This window comes from Marmota monax, unplaced genomic scaffold, assembly GCF_021218885.2.
Source record: "Marmota monax isolate L192 unplaced genomic scaffold, Marmota_monax_Labrador192_F-V1.1 WCK01_AAM20220418_F8-fsc00052, whole genome shotgun sequence".
In the NCBI taxonomy this organism is placed as follows: Eukaryota; Metazoa; Chordata; class Mammalia; order Rodentia; family Sciuridae; genus Marmota; species Marmota monax.
Window position 1 is genome coordinate 7139447 of NW_026693473.1, and position 14247 is coordinate 7153693.

A 14247-nucleotide genomic window follows, 5' to 3' on the forward strand; every position below is an offset into this window, starting at 1 on the left:
TAGCTACTAGGAGGCAGCTGGGATTTCAATCTGTAGATCATCTGAGCAAATAAGTAGCAGTCTTGGGGCTGCAGCACAGTCTCTTAACTCCTGCTCTGTCACTCAAAGAGGTCCAAGGGAGGATGAGCCAAGGACCTGATACCCTGCCTTCACCCACCACATGGAGGGTCGGGGCCTTTCCTTGGACTATGTTTGGGCTAGTGGATCTCAGTAAAGACATCTTAAAACATCAGAATGCCAAAAAGGGTTGTTCCCGTTTAGATCCTTTTCCTTCCAAGAGTAGGATTGCCAGATGAACCACAAGATAGCTGGTTAAATTTGAATTTCAGGTGATGAAATTTTTAAAATATAAGTATGTTTAAAATATTTCATGAAAAATACTTATACTAAAAAATTATTCACTCTCTCATATAGTTAAAAAAGTTACTCATTGTTCATCTGAAATACAAATTCAAATTTAACTGTATATCTTATATATTTTTACTTGCTGAATCTGGAAGAGCTACCCAAGAGCAGCGGGTTGTCTGGCCCACTCACAGAGAGAGCCCTCCCCTTGAGTAGGCAGGAGAGGCACCTTTCTCAGGCCATAAAAGATACTGATACTGGCCAGATCTCCACTGCCATGACCCCAGAGGGCCTATGAATAGGCCTGCTGTTCTACAGGGAAGTTCTAGCAGCTTCTCTCTAAAACATTAAGCTTTGCCTCACTGGACTCCCTGTGACATGTGGAAGATGCTTGGCCCGTTGGCCCATTGCTTCTGTAGTTCTGGGGTTCCAGCCCTGTAGTTCTCAGGTCCACCTTGGGAAGAGCCCTGGGCAGGGATGGGAGGTGCTCTCTTCCCTTGCTGCAGCCCCAGGGACTCTGCTGCTATCCTTGCTTTTGAAACAACATGCCCTACATTCACACAGGAGCTTCTTCTTCCCCAATCCTCCCAGCTATCTTTACAGACAGAAACCACAAGTCTTTCTTATATTTTAAGAAAATACTTCCAGCTGGATGTGGTAACACATATCTGTAATCCAAGCAATTTACTGAGGCTGGAGGATCTCATGTATGAGGCCAGCCTCAGCAACTTAGCAAGGCCCTAAGCAACTTAGTGAGACTCTGTCTCAGAAAATAAAAAGAGATGGGCATGGTGTGGCACATGCCAATAATCCCAGAGCTGGATGTATAGCTCCATGGCAAAGCATTCCTGAGTTCAATACCCATTCAAAAAAGAAAAAGAAAATACTTCCATGGGGAAGCACTTTTGGATGAGAAAATATCCATGGAAAAATGACTAGGATTCTTTCAGAAATTTCTGAGAGTCCTGTTCCCTGCTCTGCAGTTGTTGGCTCCTGTGGATTTCTGCCTACTTTGTCCATCCTTGAAGGTAGATCCTGGCCATGCTCAATGCCTCTGATGGCCAAAGATCAATAATCAGCTCAGATACTAGGGCTTGCTGGCCTCAGGTGGGTCATCAGGGCTTCAGAAGCCACTGGTCAGGGTAACCCCAGCTCCATGATTCCCTCATGGGACTGGGCTCCCCAGTACTGCCTCCTTATTCCTCATCATATAGATGGAAAATGGGGTAACAATTACCCCACCTCTCCTGGCAGTGTCCAGGGCATACACATAAGAGCTTGTCTAAAGCCGGTCTGTTGAGACTCAAGGTTCACAAGGTTGGTCTTCCTCAACACAGGCCCCAGCACCAGTAGAACAGTCCCTTTGGTGACATCAAACAACAGAGTAGTACCTACTATGACTCAGGGTGTCAGGACAAGCTCAGAGGGAGGCTTCCAGACCATTGACCTCACTGAGACTTCAACACAAAGCCATGTTTCTTTGAAAACTCAAACCCTGAGCACCAAGACACTTTCCAAGAACTTAATCCCAGTTGGCACCACTTCAAAGGTAGAAACCAGGGAGGCCCAGACCATGTCCCCTGCAATGGAAACCAACACCCTCACAAAGGTAAGAGCTTCCAATTTCAGGGCTGTGGTCACCTCCCCTGTGGAGACTTCTGTCATGAGCAGCAGCCCCACAGGAACTGGAACCACCACAGCTGAGAGAAGTGCAGGCAGTGGTCCCACAGAAGCCATCTTTGATACCCTTTGTACAGATGACAGCTCAGAAGAGACAAAGAGGATGGTGGCTGGCAGCTGGACATTGACCCAGATCTCCCCAGAAGCTGAGAGCTTGTCCTCAGAGAGCAGTTCATCTGCAGACAGCTCAGTCTCGGTCAATACCACCTCACACATTCTGTCACCTGACGCTGCAACTAGGCCCAAGGCCTTAGTGGAATATAGCATAACTCACATTGAGTTCACCAGGGGCAGCGTCATGAAGATAGAAACAGTTGCCACCATCTCTGGGACCTCAGACATAGAATACAGCCCCACAGGAGGGCAGGCCGAGTCCACCTCTGAGATATCAGCTCTGTCCACCTCCACTGAGGCCAAATCACACATCCCCAAGACCACAGCCTCTGCTGAGACCTTGTCAACAGCCAGCACCTCAGAGTCAGCCTCCCCTGACTCCACCCCTGAGGCCCCACTGCCCACCAGTTGCACCACAGAGAGAGAAACAGCAGCAGCCCAGACGCCCACTCCCAGTGGAACCTTGGTGGCAGGTAGCACCAGCCCCTGGGAGGAAACCTCAGCCCTCTCTGCTGGGACAACACGCCACTTGGAGGTCTCGGGAGCTGGTACACATTCCACGGATGATGGGTCAACGGTGGGCAAAGTGGCTTCCTCTGCTGGGCCCAGAGCCTCCATCTACAGCTCCTCAGAGGCAGCCACCATCCAGATCTCCACCTCCTCAGAGACTTTTGCCACAGAGGGCACAACCACGGGGTCCTTCCCCACCAGCAGGAGCCCTCTTCCTTCTGTCCATCCCTCTGCAGCCAGTAGCAGCCAAGAGACACACTTCACCTTCAGCAAGGCCACAGCCACACCAGAGTCCCCAACAGCCACTCCCACCACTGCTCAGACAAGGCAGACCATAGAAGTCCCTGCAGGTAAGTGACTTCCCCGTGTGATCCTTGGGATTGGGGGTTCAGAGTCTCTGGGATGCCTGCATGCTTCAGGAGGCGGGAGGAAGGATGGGTGAATGTGGGTCTATGCTGACCTCTCACCAATGTGACCTCTTCATGGTCTCCTAGTGGTCCTGGCTCTGCCTTAACAAGCTGAGCAAACCTGGCCCAGTCTCTCTCCCTCTCTGAGCCTCAGTTTCCCCACCCATAGCTATCAGGGATTGCACTGGAGGAGCACTGGGGGCCTTTCCAGCTCCAACCTTCCCTGAAGTGAGTGCTGAGTAACTACGGTGCATGTGGCAAGGTCCCAGTTCTTGTTTAAAAGACCTGGTCCTCAGCCTTTGAGAGCCTCTGGTCCAGCCTTAGCCACACAGAGGGGAAGGCTGTGGGGGTCAGAGCCAATATTGCTCTCTGAGCAGATGGAACCCTGTGAAAGTGGGGTCTGCTGGATGTACTTGCGGGGCTCTGTGCCATAGAGGGTGTCCTGAAATATTAATAAATGATAGTGGAGTGAGGGTATGGGAGGTCTCAGAGCTTCATCTTTGTGACAACGTCTAATTCTTAGGGAGCAGTCACGTTCAGAGGCTGCTGGGTGAACCCAGTTCCTGGTCAGCCTGCAGCCTCCAGCTCTGCTCTCTGGCGTTCTGTCCTGTGCCTCTGATCACAACCACTTTAAGGAATACCTTTTGTATGCTACTCAGGGGTGAATCACACATATTTCACACCAGTAGGCACTGGCACCAAAAGTGTCCTCTGTGTTGTCAGGGGGATTGCTCGAAGCTTTGCATTTGCCTCTAATATGTCCTCCCAAACAATATCCAGAGCTGGGCGACGTTACCCACCTCACAGGCGAGGAAACGGTTTTAAGACGTAGTTAAATTGTCCTAGGAATATGGCAGGGGGCTTCAGATGAGAGTCAGTTTGACTCCCAAACTCAGTCTTCCCATTGTGCTTCTATTTTTATAAGCTTAATTTACTAATATATTTTCCTTACTGTTTGCTGATTAGATAATACATTCACAAAACACAAATCCCAAGATATAAAGGGGAGACCAGAGAGTAAAATAAGAGGATCTCAGCATGTACATGTATTTATATACTCCTCTTTTACCTAAGTGGAGCCTATGGTAAACTCAAATTTCTTTGAGAAATCTCTTCTTCCTCCTCCTCCTCCTCCTCCTCCTCCTCCTCTTCTTCTTCTTCCTCCCTCTCTCCTCTCTCTCTCTCTTTCTCTCTCTCTCTCTCTGTTTGACAAGATAAGAAAGTATTATCATTTATTTCATATTTTAAGTTCAGGTTTATGATCTCATATTTTGTCTCTTTGATTTTATTCCCTTAGTTTTTTTGTTTTTGTTTTTGTTTTTATTTGTGTGTGTGCCCCACAGGAGGGCAGGCCGTGTCCACCTCTGAGACTTAAAGCATTATTAATATGAGAGAGGCTAGATTCTCCCTTAGTTTTGTTTTAAAAGGCAAGTTTTAAGAGTATGATGTGTTGTTTAACCAAAGACTGTCTGGTAGGATTATGAGGAAGTTTATGATTTAAAATTATATTTTATTGATTTCAAAATTGTGTAAAAGTATGAGATGCATATGTAGGGGCATTATCCATTTTTAAATGAATAGGGTGGCAAAACAAAGTAATAAATGAGAAATGTAAGTAGATACCTTATTAGACCTTTGGGCACTAGCTCAAATGAACCCAGAATGAGTATGAATAAAAACATGAAGAAAGGAGTTAGGATGAAAAGGAGGGACATGGGTAACATCCATTTGTCAAAGTGTATTAGAATGTAGGCCTCATGGATTTACAGATTTTCACATGGGGGCCTAAAAGGTGAGAATAGTTGTTGACTATAGCATGAACCTGTTGAGAAGAGATGGAAAACATTTTTATTAGTGATTGGGCATTTTGATGAAAAAAAATCCATGGGTTTTACAGCATCTGAAAATAAAGACAAAGGGATTTTATAGCTTTATCTGTGTGAGCATTACTTTCCGTCAAAGGTCAGGAATTTTGGTATGGCTGTGTAGATGAGCGAGGAAGATGGGATTTATGACACTGCAAAAGAGTTTCAAGGGTTAAAAAAAAGAGATAGTAAATTGGAATCCAAATGAGGAGATAACACAGCTACAGAAATATGAGGAGTTAGTTTAGCTAAAATTGTAATAACATTTAAAGTAGTAGAAAACAATTTTAGCATTAGGATAAAAGTGGCAAATTTAGTTTGCTGTGGAGAGAGCTGAGGCAGGGTATAATAGTTATTTCGTTTATCATTAATAAAAACAGATTTACTCCTCTTTATTTACTTTTATCTGTATATACCTTTAATCCATATACAAGAGGAATGGTAGAAATTAAGAAAGAGGGATATAACTAAGGAACCTGATATAACAATGAGAATTGTCCATCATGAGGCATGTGAAAATCAGTTGGTGTTAAAATATCTGTTAATACAATTTGATAGAAGAGAAAGAACTACAAATATTGGAGATATAAAGTTTTTTAATAAGTAAGTTATAAAACATGAATGTTCATTTCTGTTAAGGATAAAATTTTAGCATGACCATTAGTAATTAATTGAGTATACCTAACAGCAAAGAGGTAAAATATTACAGCCTGAAAAATGAGGACAATATAATTATTTTAATATATATACATATAATTTTTGGTTATAATAGTAACCACTGTTGTGAAACCATAAGGTGTTTTAACAAAAACTATCCATGACAATGGCACATTTGATATTGAAAGTTGATCCACCATTATTGTTGATAATCCTTCTTAATTTTCTGTAAAGCCTGTTTTAAAGAAGGAGTTAAATAAAAAAAGGAGGCAGTGTCCTGTTTTTTTAACAACTGGAAAAAAAATGAGAGATCAGTTTGACATCAGTTGTAGTTTTTAATTTATGTATTTAAGAAACTATACTTAAGAAGATTAATCCCATTTATGTTAAATTAATTTACTTATTTTAATTGTAACATAAAAACATAAGAAAAACGTGATTAATAGTATTAACCATCCCTGTTTTTTGAAGAAAAATTTTAGAAGTAATGGATATTATGTTTTAGATATTTTTTAGAAATTAAGACTTTATTGTTTAGTTCCCTAGAAAAACCTCATAAGTCAGAGCCTTAAAGACATCTATATATTTAATTATATGACTTGAATTAAATATTTGGATCCATTTAATTATTAAATTTTTATTTATGATTGCTCAGTTGTTTAGAGGAAGAACTGAAAATATTGGAGATATAATTTACGTTTAAATGTCAATTTTGATATCAAGTACATAATATGTAGATATAAGACAAGCCTGTACAATTGGAAATGTCAGGTATAGAACTCTAACAGGTATCATGGACACTGAAATCAAGAGTTTCAGGTTAGCTGGCACTTTTGTCCTTGATACTTATCAGGCCCACTCCCAACACAACCATATTTATATCTTCCTAAGGATTTATTAAAAGAAATTTTTGAATGTATTTGAGACTTAACTCTGGAGAAATTGGCATTTAGATAAAGACAAAATGTAAAAACTTTTTTTTTTAAAGAGAGAGAATTTTTTTTAATATTTATTTTTTAGTTTTTGGTGGACACAACATCTTTATTTTTATTTTTATGTCGTGCTGAGGATTGAACCCAGCGCCCCGCGTATGCCAGGCGAGCTCGCTACCACTTGAGCCACATCCCCAGCCCAGAGTATAAAAACTTTTATAGTTAGATAAAACAAGACGAATCAGAAAAATACATCAACTTATATAGAATACTTAAAAACTTACATCATCGTAATACTAACTTTTTCATCAGATCAGAGTGTATTTTTAGCTCAATAAGAGCCAGTTGGAAGCCTGTGAAATTCTTAAGAAAAAGCTTTTTTTCAAAAAGAAAGTTTGTGCATTTAGAATGTTTCTACTTTTGTCTTCTGTGTTGTAACATTAGGGAGGAACTGGTCAAGAAAGCCAGCTGAACACAGATAAGACAGCCAGTCAAGCAGTTTGAATTTAAAAGAGACACTTTTTTTCTTTCGTCTTAACTGGTTTTTCATAAGCCTCATAAATCTTGTAGGTTCTATAATTTACATTTTAAATATAAGGCTAGGAAAGTTAGAGATCCAGCAGAAGTTAAGAGGTAAGTAAAACTGTTGTTACCATATTTTTTCTTTTATAAGATAATTTTCTTAAAGCATGATGTTGCAGTTTGCATTTTTTGTGGATAGTTAGTTTTTCCGTTTTTAAAATTTTAACTCTTATACATCTTGTAAGAGTTTCCACATATGGTTGAATATCAGTAATGATTTGTTGTGGATTAGAAAGGATAGAGCATGGTAGCTAGCCACAGGGAGCTTTTGGACACTTGTTTATTTTTGTTTCCTTTGCCCCAGACCAGGGTGGCCTCTTGAGGCCATGCATAAGGCCATACCATAAAAGTATTTATTACCATGACATTAGTATTTGTGCTCAATAACCCTATAATTGACTGTACATTTAAACAAAGAAATTAATTTAGGTCTACTTAAAATAACTGATAAACATGTTTCAATGACAGTAGAGTCAAACCTTGTATTTTTCCTTTTGTTTAAAGGTTGTAACTCTTTAAATACAGCAAAAGGTAAATGATCATATTTAGGTTGGGTAGCAGAATTTATCTTACAGACAGGTAAGTTAGGAGACTCCCCTGCTCCACAGCTGTCCCAAGCACTCAATTAACTGGGATCTAGCTGGGGGCAGGGTGGCTGCCACAGCCAGCCAAGGAGGCAATGACAGTGAATTAGAGGAGTCATAAGTGTGGGAGGCTCCAGGACAGCTCAGGGCAGAGTGTTGTTGCCAGGGCTGTGCCACTGCTGTGGGGGGAGCGGCCGGGGATTTAAAGGGACCGCATAGCCAGGCACAGAAGGAGAAGAGCAGGCAGGTTGATAGAGGTTTTATCAATTGCATCTCTACAAAGAAACCAAGTTTGAAGCACAGGTATAGAAGTCTGTGGCTTCTTGTGAAGCGTTTCACCTATTTTCTCCCAGTCTCTCAAATTTAGTGTCCCACTTTCTTGATAAAAAGGACAACAAGAACTTATCTCTGTCAGCAAGGCAGTAAGATCAGCAGTATTTAGGGTATGTCCAGCCTTGCTAAGTAGGAGAGAAAGCTCGGCCTGATGACGTTGTTGAGCGTCATATAGAGATAGAGAATTACCCTACTGATTAGGGATCAGTACCAGCCGATGAAATAGATGCAGGTCAAAAGCCTGTTCCAGGCATAAGTAAGCTACTCCCTCCCCCGTTACCTATCAACAGTCCGGAAGGGTCTCTATTAAGGTGATTATATGGTCCCAAACTCTCTGTGGACTGGTAGGCCTTTTGGGGAGAAAACTCTTCTTCTGCCCCAACATTGGGTGCTAGTTATAAAGAAATAATAATAAAGAGGGGAGACCCAGTGTCAAGGTGCAAAGGCAGGAAAGTGGCAGAGTGGCTTCTTGTCCAAGTGATCACGTTTATTTATACCAATAGGTTACATTAGGTCATCAGTACCATAGCTACATTATTGTTCAGAGTATCAGTAAGGTTGATTAGTGCTCAGCATATACATATATTTGATATATATATCCATATACTCCTTTTTTACCCAAGTGGAGCCTAGTGGTAAACTCACATTTCTATGAGAAATCTCTTTTATTTTGCCGTGTGTGTGTGTGTGTGTGTGTGTGTGTGTGTTTGACAAGGGAAGAAAAATTTTTTAATTTATTTCATATTTTAAGTTCAGGTTCGTGACTTCATATTTTGTCTCTCTGATTTTATTCCCTTAGTTTTTTTGTTTTTGTTTGTGTGTGTGTGTGTGTGTGTGTGTGTGTGTGTGTGGTAAAAGCACCTGACATGAGATCTACCTTCAGCAGATTTTTAGAGCACAGTATGGTATTGTTCCCGCAGGCACACTGTGCAGCAGATTTCTAGAACTTACAACTGGCAAAAGTAAAATTTTCTTCCCATTGAATAGCAACTCCCATTTCCCACCCCCAGTGAACTGTTCTTTTTTATGACTGCTCAATATTCCATTTTGCTTTCTCATTATTTATTTAGCTAACACTCTGTGGGCCACCACCTCTGGGACCTTGGACTCAAACTACAGCCCCATAGGAGTGCAGGCCATGTCTACCTCTGAGACATCGGCTCTGTCCGCCTCCACTGAGGCCAAATCACATGTCTCCAGGACCACAGCCTCTGCTGAGACCTTGTCAACAGCCAGCGCCTCAGAGTCAGCCTCCCCTGACGCCACCCCTGAGGCCCCACTGCCCACCAGTCTCGGCCCAGAGAGAGAAACAGCAGCAGCCCAGACCTCCACCCCCACCCCCAGTGGAACCTTGGTGGCAGGCAGCACCAGCCCCTGGGAGGAAACCTCAGCCCTCTCTGCTGGGACAACACACCACTTGGAGGTCTCGGGACCTGGTACACACTCCACAACCACTGGGTCAACGGTGGGCACAGTGACTTCCTCTGCTGGGCCCAGAGCCTCCATCTACAGCTCTTCAGAGGCAGCCACCATCCAGGTCTCCACCTCCTCAGAGACTTTTGCCACAGAGGGCACAACCACGGGGTCCTTCCCCACCAGCAGGAGCCCTCTTCCTTCTGTCCATCCCTCTGCAGCCAGTAGCAGCCAAGAGACACACTTCACCTTCAGCAAGGCCACAGCCACACCAGAGTCCCCAATAGCCTCTCCCACCACTGCTCAGACAAGGCAGACCACAGAAGTCCCTGCAGGTAAGTGACTTCCCTGTGTGATCTTTGGAATTGGGGGCTTGGGGTCTCTGGGATGCCTGCATGCTTCAGGAGGTGGGAGGAAGGACGGGTGGGTGTGGGTCTATGCTGACCTCTCACCAATGTGGCCTCTTCATGGTCTCCTAATGGTCCTGGCTCTGCCTTAACAAGCTGAGCAAACCTGGCCCAGTCTCTCTCCCTCTCTGAGCCTCAGTTTCCCCACCCGTAGCTATCAGGGATTGCACTGGAAGAGCACTGGGGGCCTTTCCAGATCCAACCTTCCCTGAAGTGAGTGCTGAGTAACTATGGTGCATGTGGCAAGGTCCCAGCTCTTGTTTAACAGACCTGGTCCTCAGCCTTTGAGAGCCTCTGGTCCAGCCTTAGCCACACAGAGGGAAGGCTGTGGGGGTCAGAGCCAATTATTGCTCTATAAGCAGCTGCGACCCTGTGAACTGGGGCCTGCTGGATGTACTTTCTGGGCTCTGTCCCATAGAGAGTAATGAAATATTGATAAATGACAGTGGGGTGAGAGTGTGGGAGATCTCAGGGCTACATGTTTGTGACAACGTTTAATTCTTGGGGAGCAGTCACGTTCAGAGGCTGCTGGGTTGACCCAGTTCCTGGTCAGCCTGCAGCCTCCAGCTCTGCTCTCTGTCATTCTGTCCTTATGTTTCAACTCTGAGTATCCTTATCTTTCCCTAACTTTCTGGGCATGTGACAAGACATATTAATCACAAACACTTTAAGGAATACCTTTTGTATGCTACTCAGGGGTGACTTACACATATTTGACACCCGTAGGCACTGGCACCAGAGTGTCCTCTCTGCTGTCAGGAGGAGTGCTTGAAGCTTTGCATTTGCCATTGCCTCCAACGTGTCCTCCCAAACAACATCCAGAGCTGGGAATTGTTGCCCCATCTGACAGTGACAATGTAAAGACAGTAACTAAATTGTCCTAGAAATATGACAATGGGATTCAAATGAGTGTTTATTTCATTGCAAAGCTTTAGCCTTTATGCTGTACTTCTATTTTATAAGCTGGCCTTAATATATTTTTATTTATAATACTTTTCTTTATTTTTGTTGATTAGATAATACATTCACATTATTTAAAATCCTCAAAGTACCAAAGACCTCTAGGCCAGGGGGTAAAGTGAGAGACTCTCAGCAAATACAGCTCCTCTTTTTGGCAACCACAGCCTTTGTGGAAGTCTCTCTGTGATAAAGCTATGCTTTTTTTCATCCCTCAAGGGAAGAAAAATGTTTTATTCATATTTGTGATTTCATACTGTGTCTCTGTGATTTTAATCTCTTATTTTGTTTTTATTGTGGTGGGAACATTTAACATGAGATTGACCCTCAACAGATTTTGTTGTTGTTTATTTTTTAAGGGAGAATGGTTCTACTTACATCCTGGATTGATAACCAGTATCATTGCGCATTCTTATCATTAAGCAGAAATTGAAGAAAGTACTCTCCTCATGTTTTTTTTTTCCTTTTTAAAATTAGATCTCTAAACTATTTTGATGAAAGGAGATACACAATCCTAAATAAATGTAAATAAATCTAATTTCTTTTTTGATATTTTTCTTTTCTTATTTTGGTATTAGGGATTGAACCCAAAGGTGCTTTACCACTGAGGTACATCCCCAGCTCCCTTTTCTATTTTTATTTATTTATTTATTGTGTGTGTGTGTGTATGTGTGTGTGTGTGTACGCTTGGGATTGAACCCAGGGCCTTGTGCATGTGAGGCAAGCACTCTATCAACTGAGCTTATCCCCAGCCTCCCAGGCCCCTTTTCTTAATATATATTTTATTTTTATTTTTGAGACAGGGTCTCGCTAAGGTGCTAAGGGTCTCACTAAGTAGCTGAGGCTGGTCTATAGCTTGCAATCCTCCTGCCTCCGCCTCCCAAGTTGCTGGGATGATAGGTGTGCCCCACCATGTCTGGCAATAAAGTCAAATTTCTATATATCAAAGGTAACATATAGCTAGAGACATCATAAAGATTAAAAGGAAATAAAAAACCGAACACATTAATGACTTTAAAGATCAATATACTTAAAGTTGAAATCCAATGTGATGTTTATTTTTAAAAACTCTAAATACACATAAGAAAGATCAGTAGAGGACAGGGAACAGGGGAGGGAGAGGAAGGGAAAGTACTGTAGACTGAATTATATTCCATGACTGTATGATTAAGTCAAAATGAACTCATATTTATGCATGACAATAGGCACTAATTTAAAAAATTTTTAAATAAAAAGTCAATATAGGGCTGGAGTTGTAGCTCAGTAGTAGAGCATTCTCTTTGCACATGTGAGGCACTGTAGATTAAAATCTACAAATTTTAGTTGTAGATGGACACAATACCTTTATTTTATTTATTTATTTTTATGTGGTACTGAGGATTGAACCCAGTGCCTCATATGTGTAAGGCAAGCATTTCGCCACTGAACTACAATCCTAGCCCTAAAAATATTTTAAAAGTCAATATAGATAATCATTCAATATATGGAAAATGCATTACCAAGTTAGACAACAAAGGATTTAAAAAATACTGAGATGCTGTGTTACTCAGCTTTCCATCACTATACTTGAGATAATCAACTAATTTCTAAATTAATTAATTAATTTTCCAGTGGAATGCATTTTGACATATAGTACACAAATGGAGCACAATTCTCATTCCTCTGGCTGTACATGGTTCAGAGTCACTCCACTAGTGTAATCATACATGTATATAGGGTAATAATGTCTGTCTCTTTCTACCGTCCTTCCCATCTCCACAATCCCTCTCCTGACTCCTCTTTCCACAAACCAAAGTTCCTTCATTCTTCCCTATGCCCCTGCCCCACTATGGGTCAGCATCTGCTAATTAGAGAAAATATTCAGCTTTTGCTTTTTGGGATTGGCTTATTTCACTTAGCATGATAGATTCTAATTCCATCCATTTACCTGCAAATGCCATTCTTCTTTAATACTGAGTAATATTTCATTGTGCATATGTAGCACATTTTCTTTATCCATTCCTCTGTTGAAGGGCATCTAGGTTGGTTCCATAGTTTAGCGATTGTGAATTGAGCTGCTATAAACATTGATGTGGCTGCATCACTATAGTATGCTGATTTTAAGTCCTTTGGGCATAAACCAAGGAGTGAGATAGCTGGGTCAAATGATGGTTCCATTCAAAGTTTTCTGATGTATCTTCATACTGCTTTCCATAGTGGTTGCACCAATTTGTAGTCCCACAAACAATGTATGAGTGTACCTTTTCCCCCACATCCTTGCCAACACTTATTATAGCTTGTATTCTTGATAATTGCCATTTGACTGGAGTGAGATGAAATCTTAGAGTAGTTTTGATTTGCATTTCTCTAATTACTAGAGATGATTTGAACATTTTTTCATGTCTGTTGATTGATTGTATTTCTTCTTCTGTAAAGTGTCTGTTCAGTTCCTTAGCCCTTTTATTGATTGGGTTATTTGGGGGGGTTTTTTTGCTGTTATTTTTTTTTCAGTTATTTATATATCCTGGAGATTAGTGCTCTGTCTGAGGTGTGTGTGGTAAAGATTTTTTTCCCATTGTGTAGGTTCTCTCATCACATTATTGATTGTTTCCTTTTCTGAAAAGAAGCTTTTTAGTTTGAATCCATCCCATTTATTGATTCTTGATTTTACTTCTTGTGCTTTAGGAGTCTTGTTCAGGAAGTCAGGTCCTAAGCCAACATGATTAAGATTTGGGCCTACTTTTTCATCTATTAGGCACAGGGTCTCTGTTCTAGTGCCTAAGAGGTTCTCTATCTCTGACTTGAAGTAATCCTTGCTACCTATATTAACTCACCTCTCTCTCCTAGTGGTGAGAGAGGTGAGTTAAAGTCACTCAGTATTATTGTGTTGTGGTCTATTTGATTCTTGAAATTGAGAAGGGTTTGTTTTATGTACATGGATACCCCATTGTTTGGGGCATAGATATTTATGATTGTTATGTCTCATTGATGTATGATTCCCTTAAGCAGTAAGAAATGACCATCTTTATCCCTTCTAACTATCTTTGGTTTGACGTCTACTTTATTTGATATGAGGGTGGAAATCCCTGCTTGTTTACGCAGTCCATGTGAGTGGTATGTTTTTTCCCAACCTTTCACCTTCAGTCTGTGGATGGCTTTTCCTATGAGATGAGTCTCTTGAAGTCAGCCTATTGTTGGGGCTTTTATTTTATTTATTTTTAGCCAATCTGCCAGTCTATGTCTTTTAATTGATGAGTTTAGGCCATTAACTTTCAGGGTTATCATTGAAATATGGTTTGTATTTCTGGCCATTTTGGTTTATTTTTTGTTTTTAACTTGACTTGGTTTCTCCTTTGATTGGCTTTCCTTTAGCATAGTTCCTCCCTTTGCTGATTTTCATTGTTGTTTTTCATTTCCTCGCCATGGAATATTTTGCTGAGAATGTTCTATAGTACAGGCTTTCTTGTTGTAAATTTTGTTTG

The 14247-nt window shown here is 41.5% G+C and overlaps 1 protein-coding gene across 2 annotated transcripts in view; it reads left to right on the forward strand.

Moving 5' to 3' along the window:
* Muc20 (mucin 20, cell surface associated) overlaps window positions 1-14247 on the forward strand; it is a 34424-nt gene that overhangs the window by 2115 nt on the left and 18062 nt on the right. For both annotated transcript variants that reach the window (XM_046457891.2, XM_046457890.2), the window contains exons 2-3: window positions 1683-2999; window positions 9080-9757. In XM_046457891.2, the coding sequence (XP_046313847.1) occupies window positions 1683-2999; window positions 9080-9757 (1995 nt within the window). The remainder of the gene's footprint in view (window positions 1-1682; window positions 3000-9079; window positions 9758-14247) is intronic.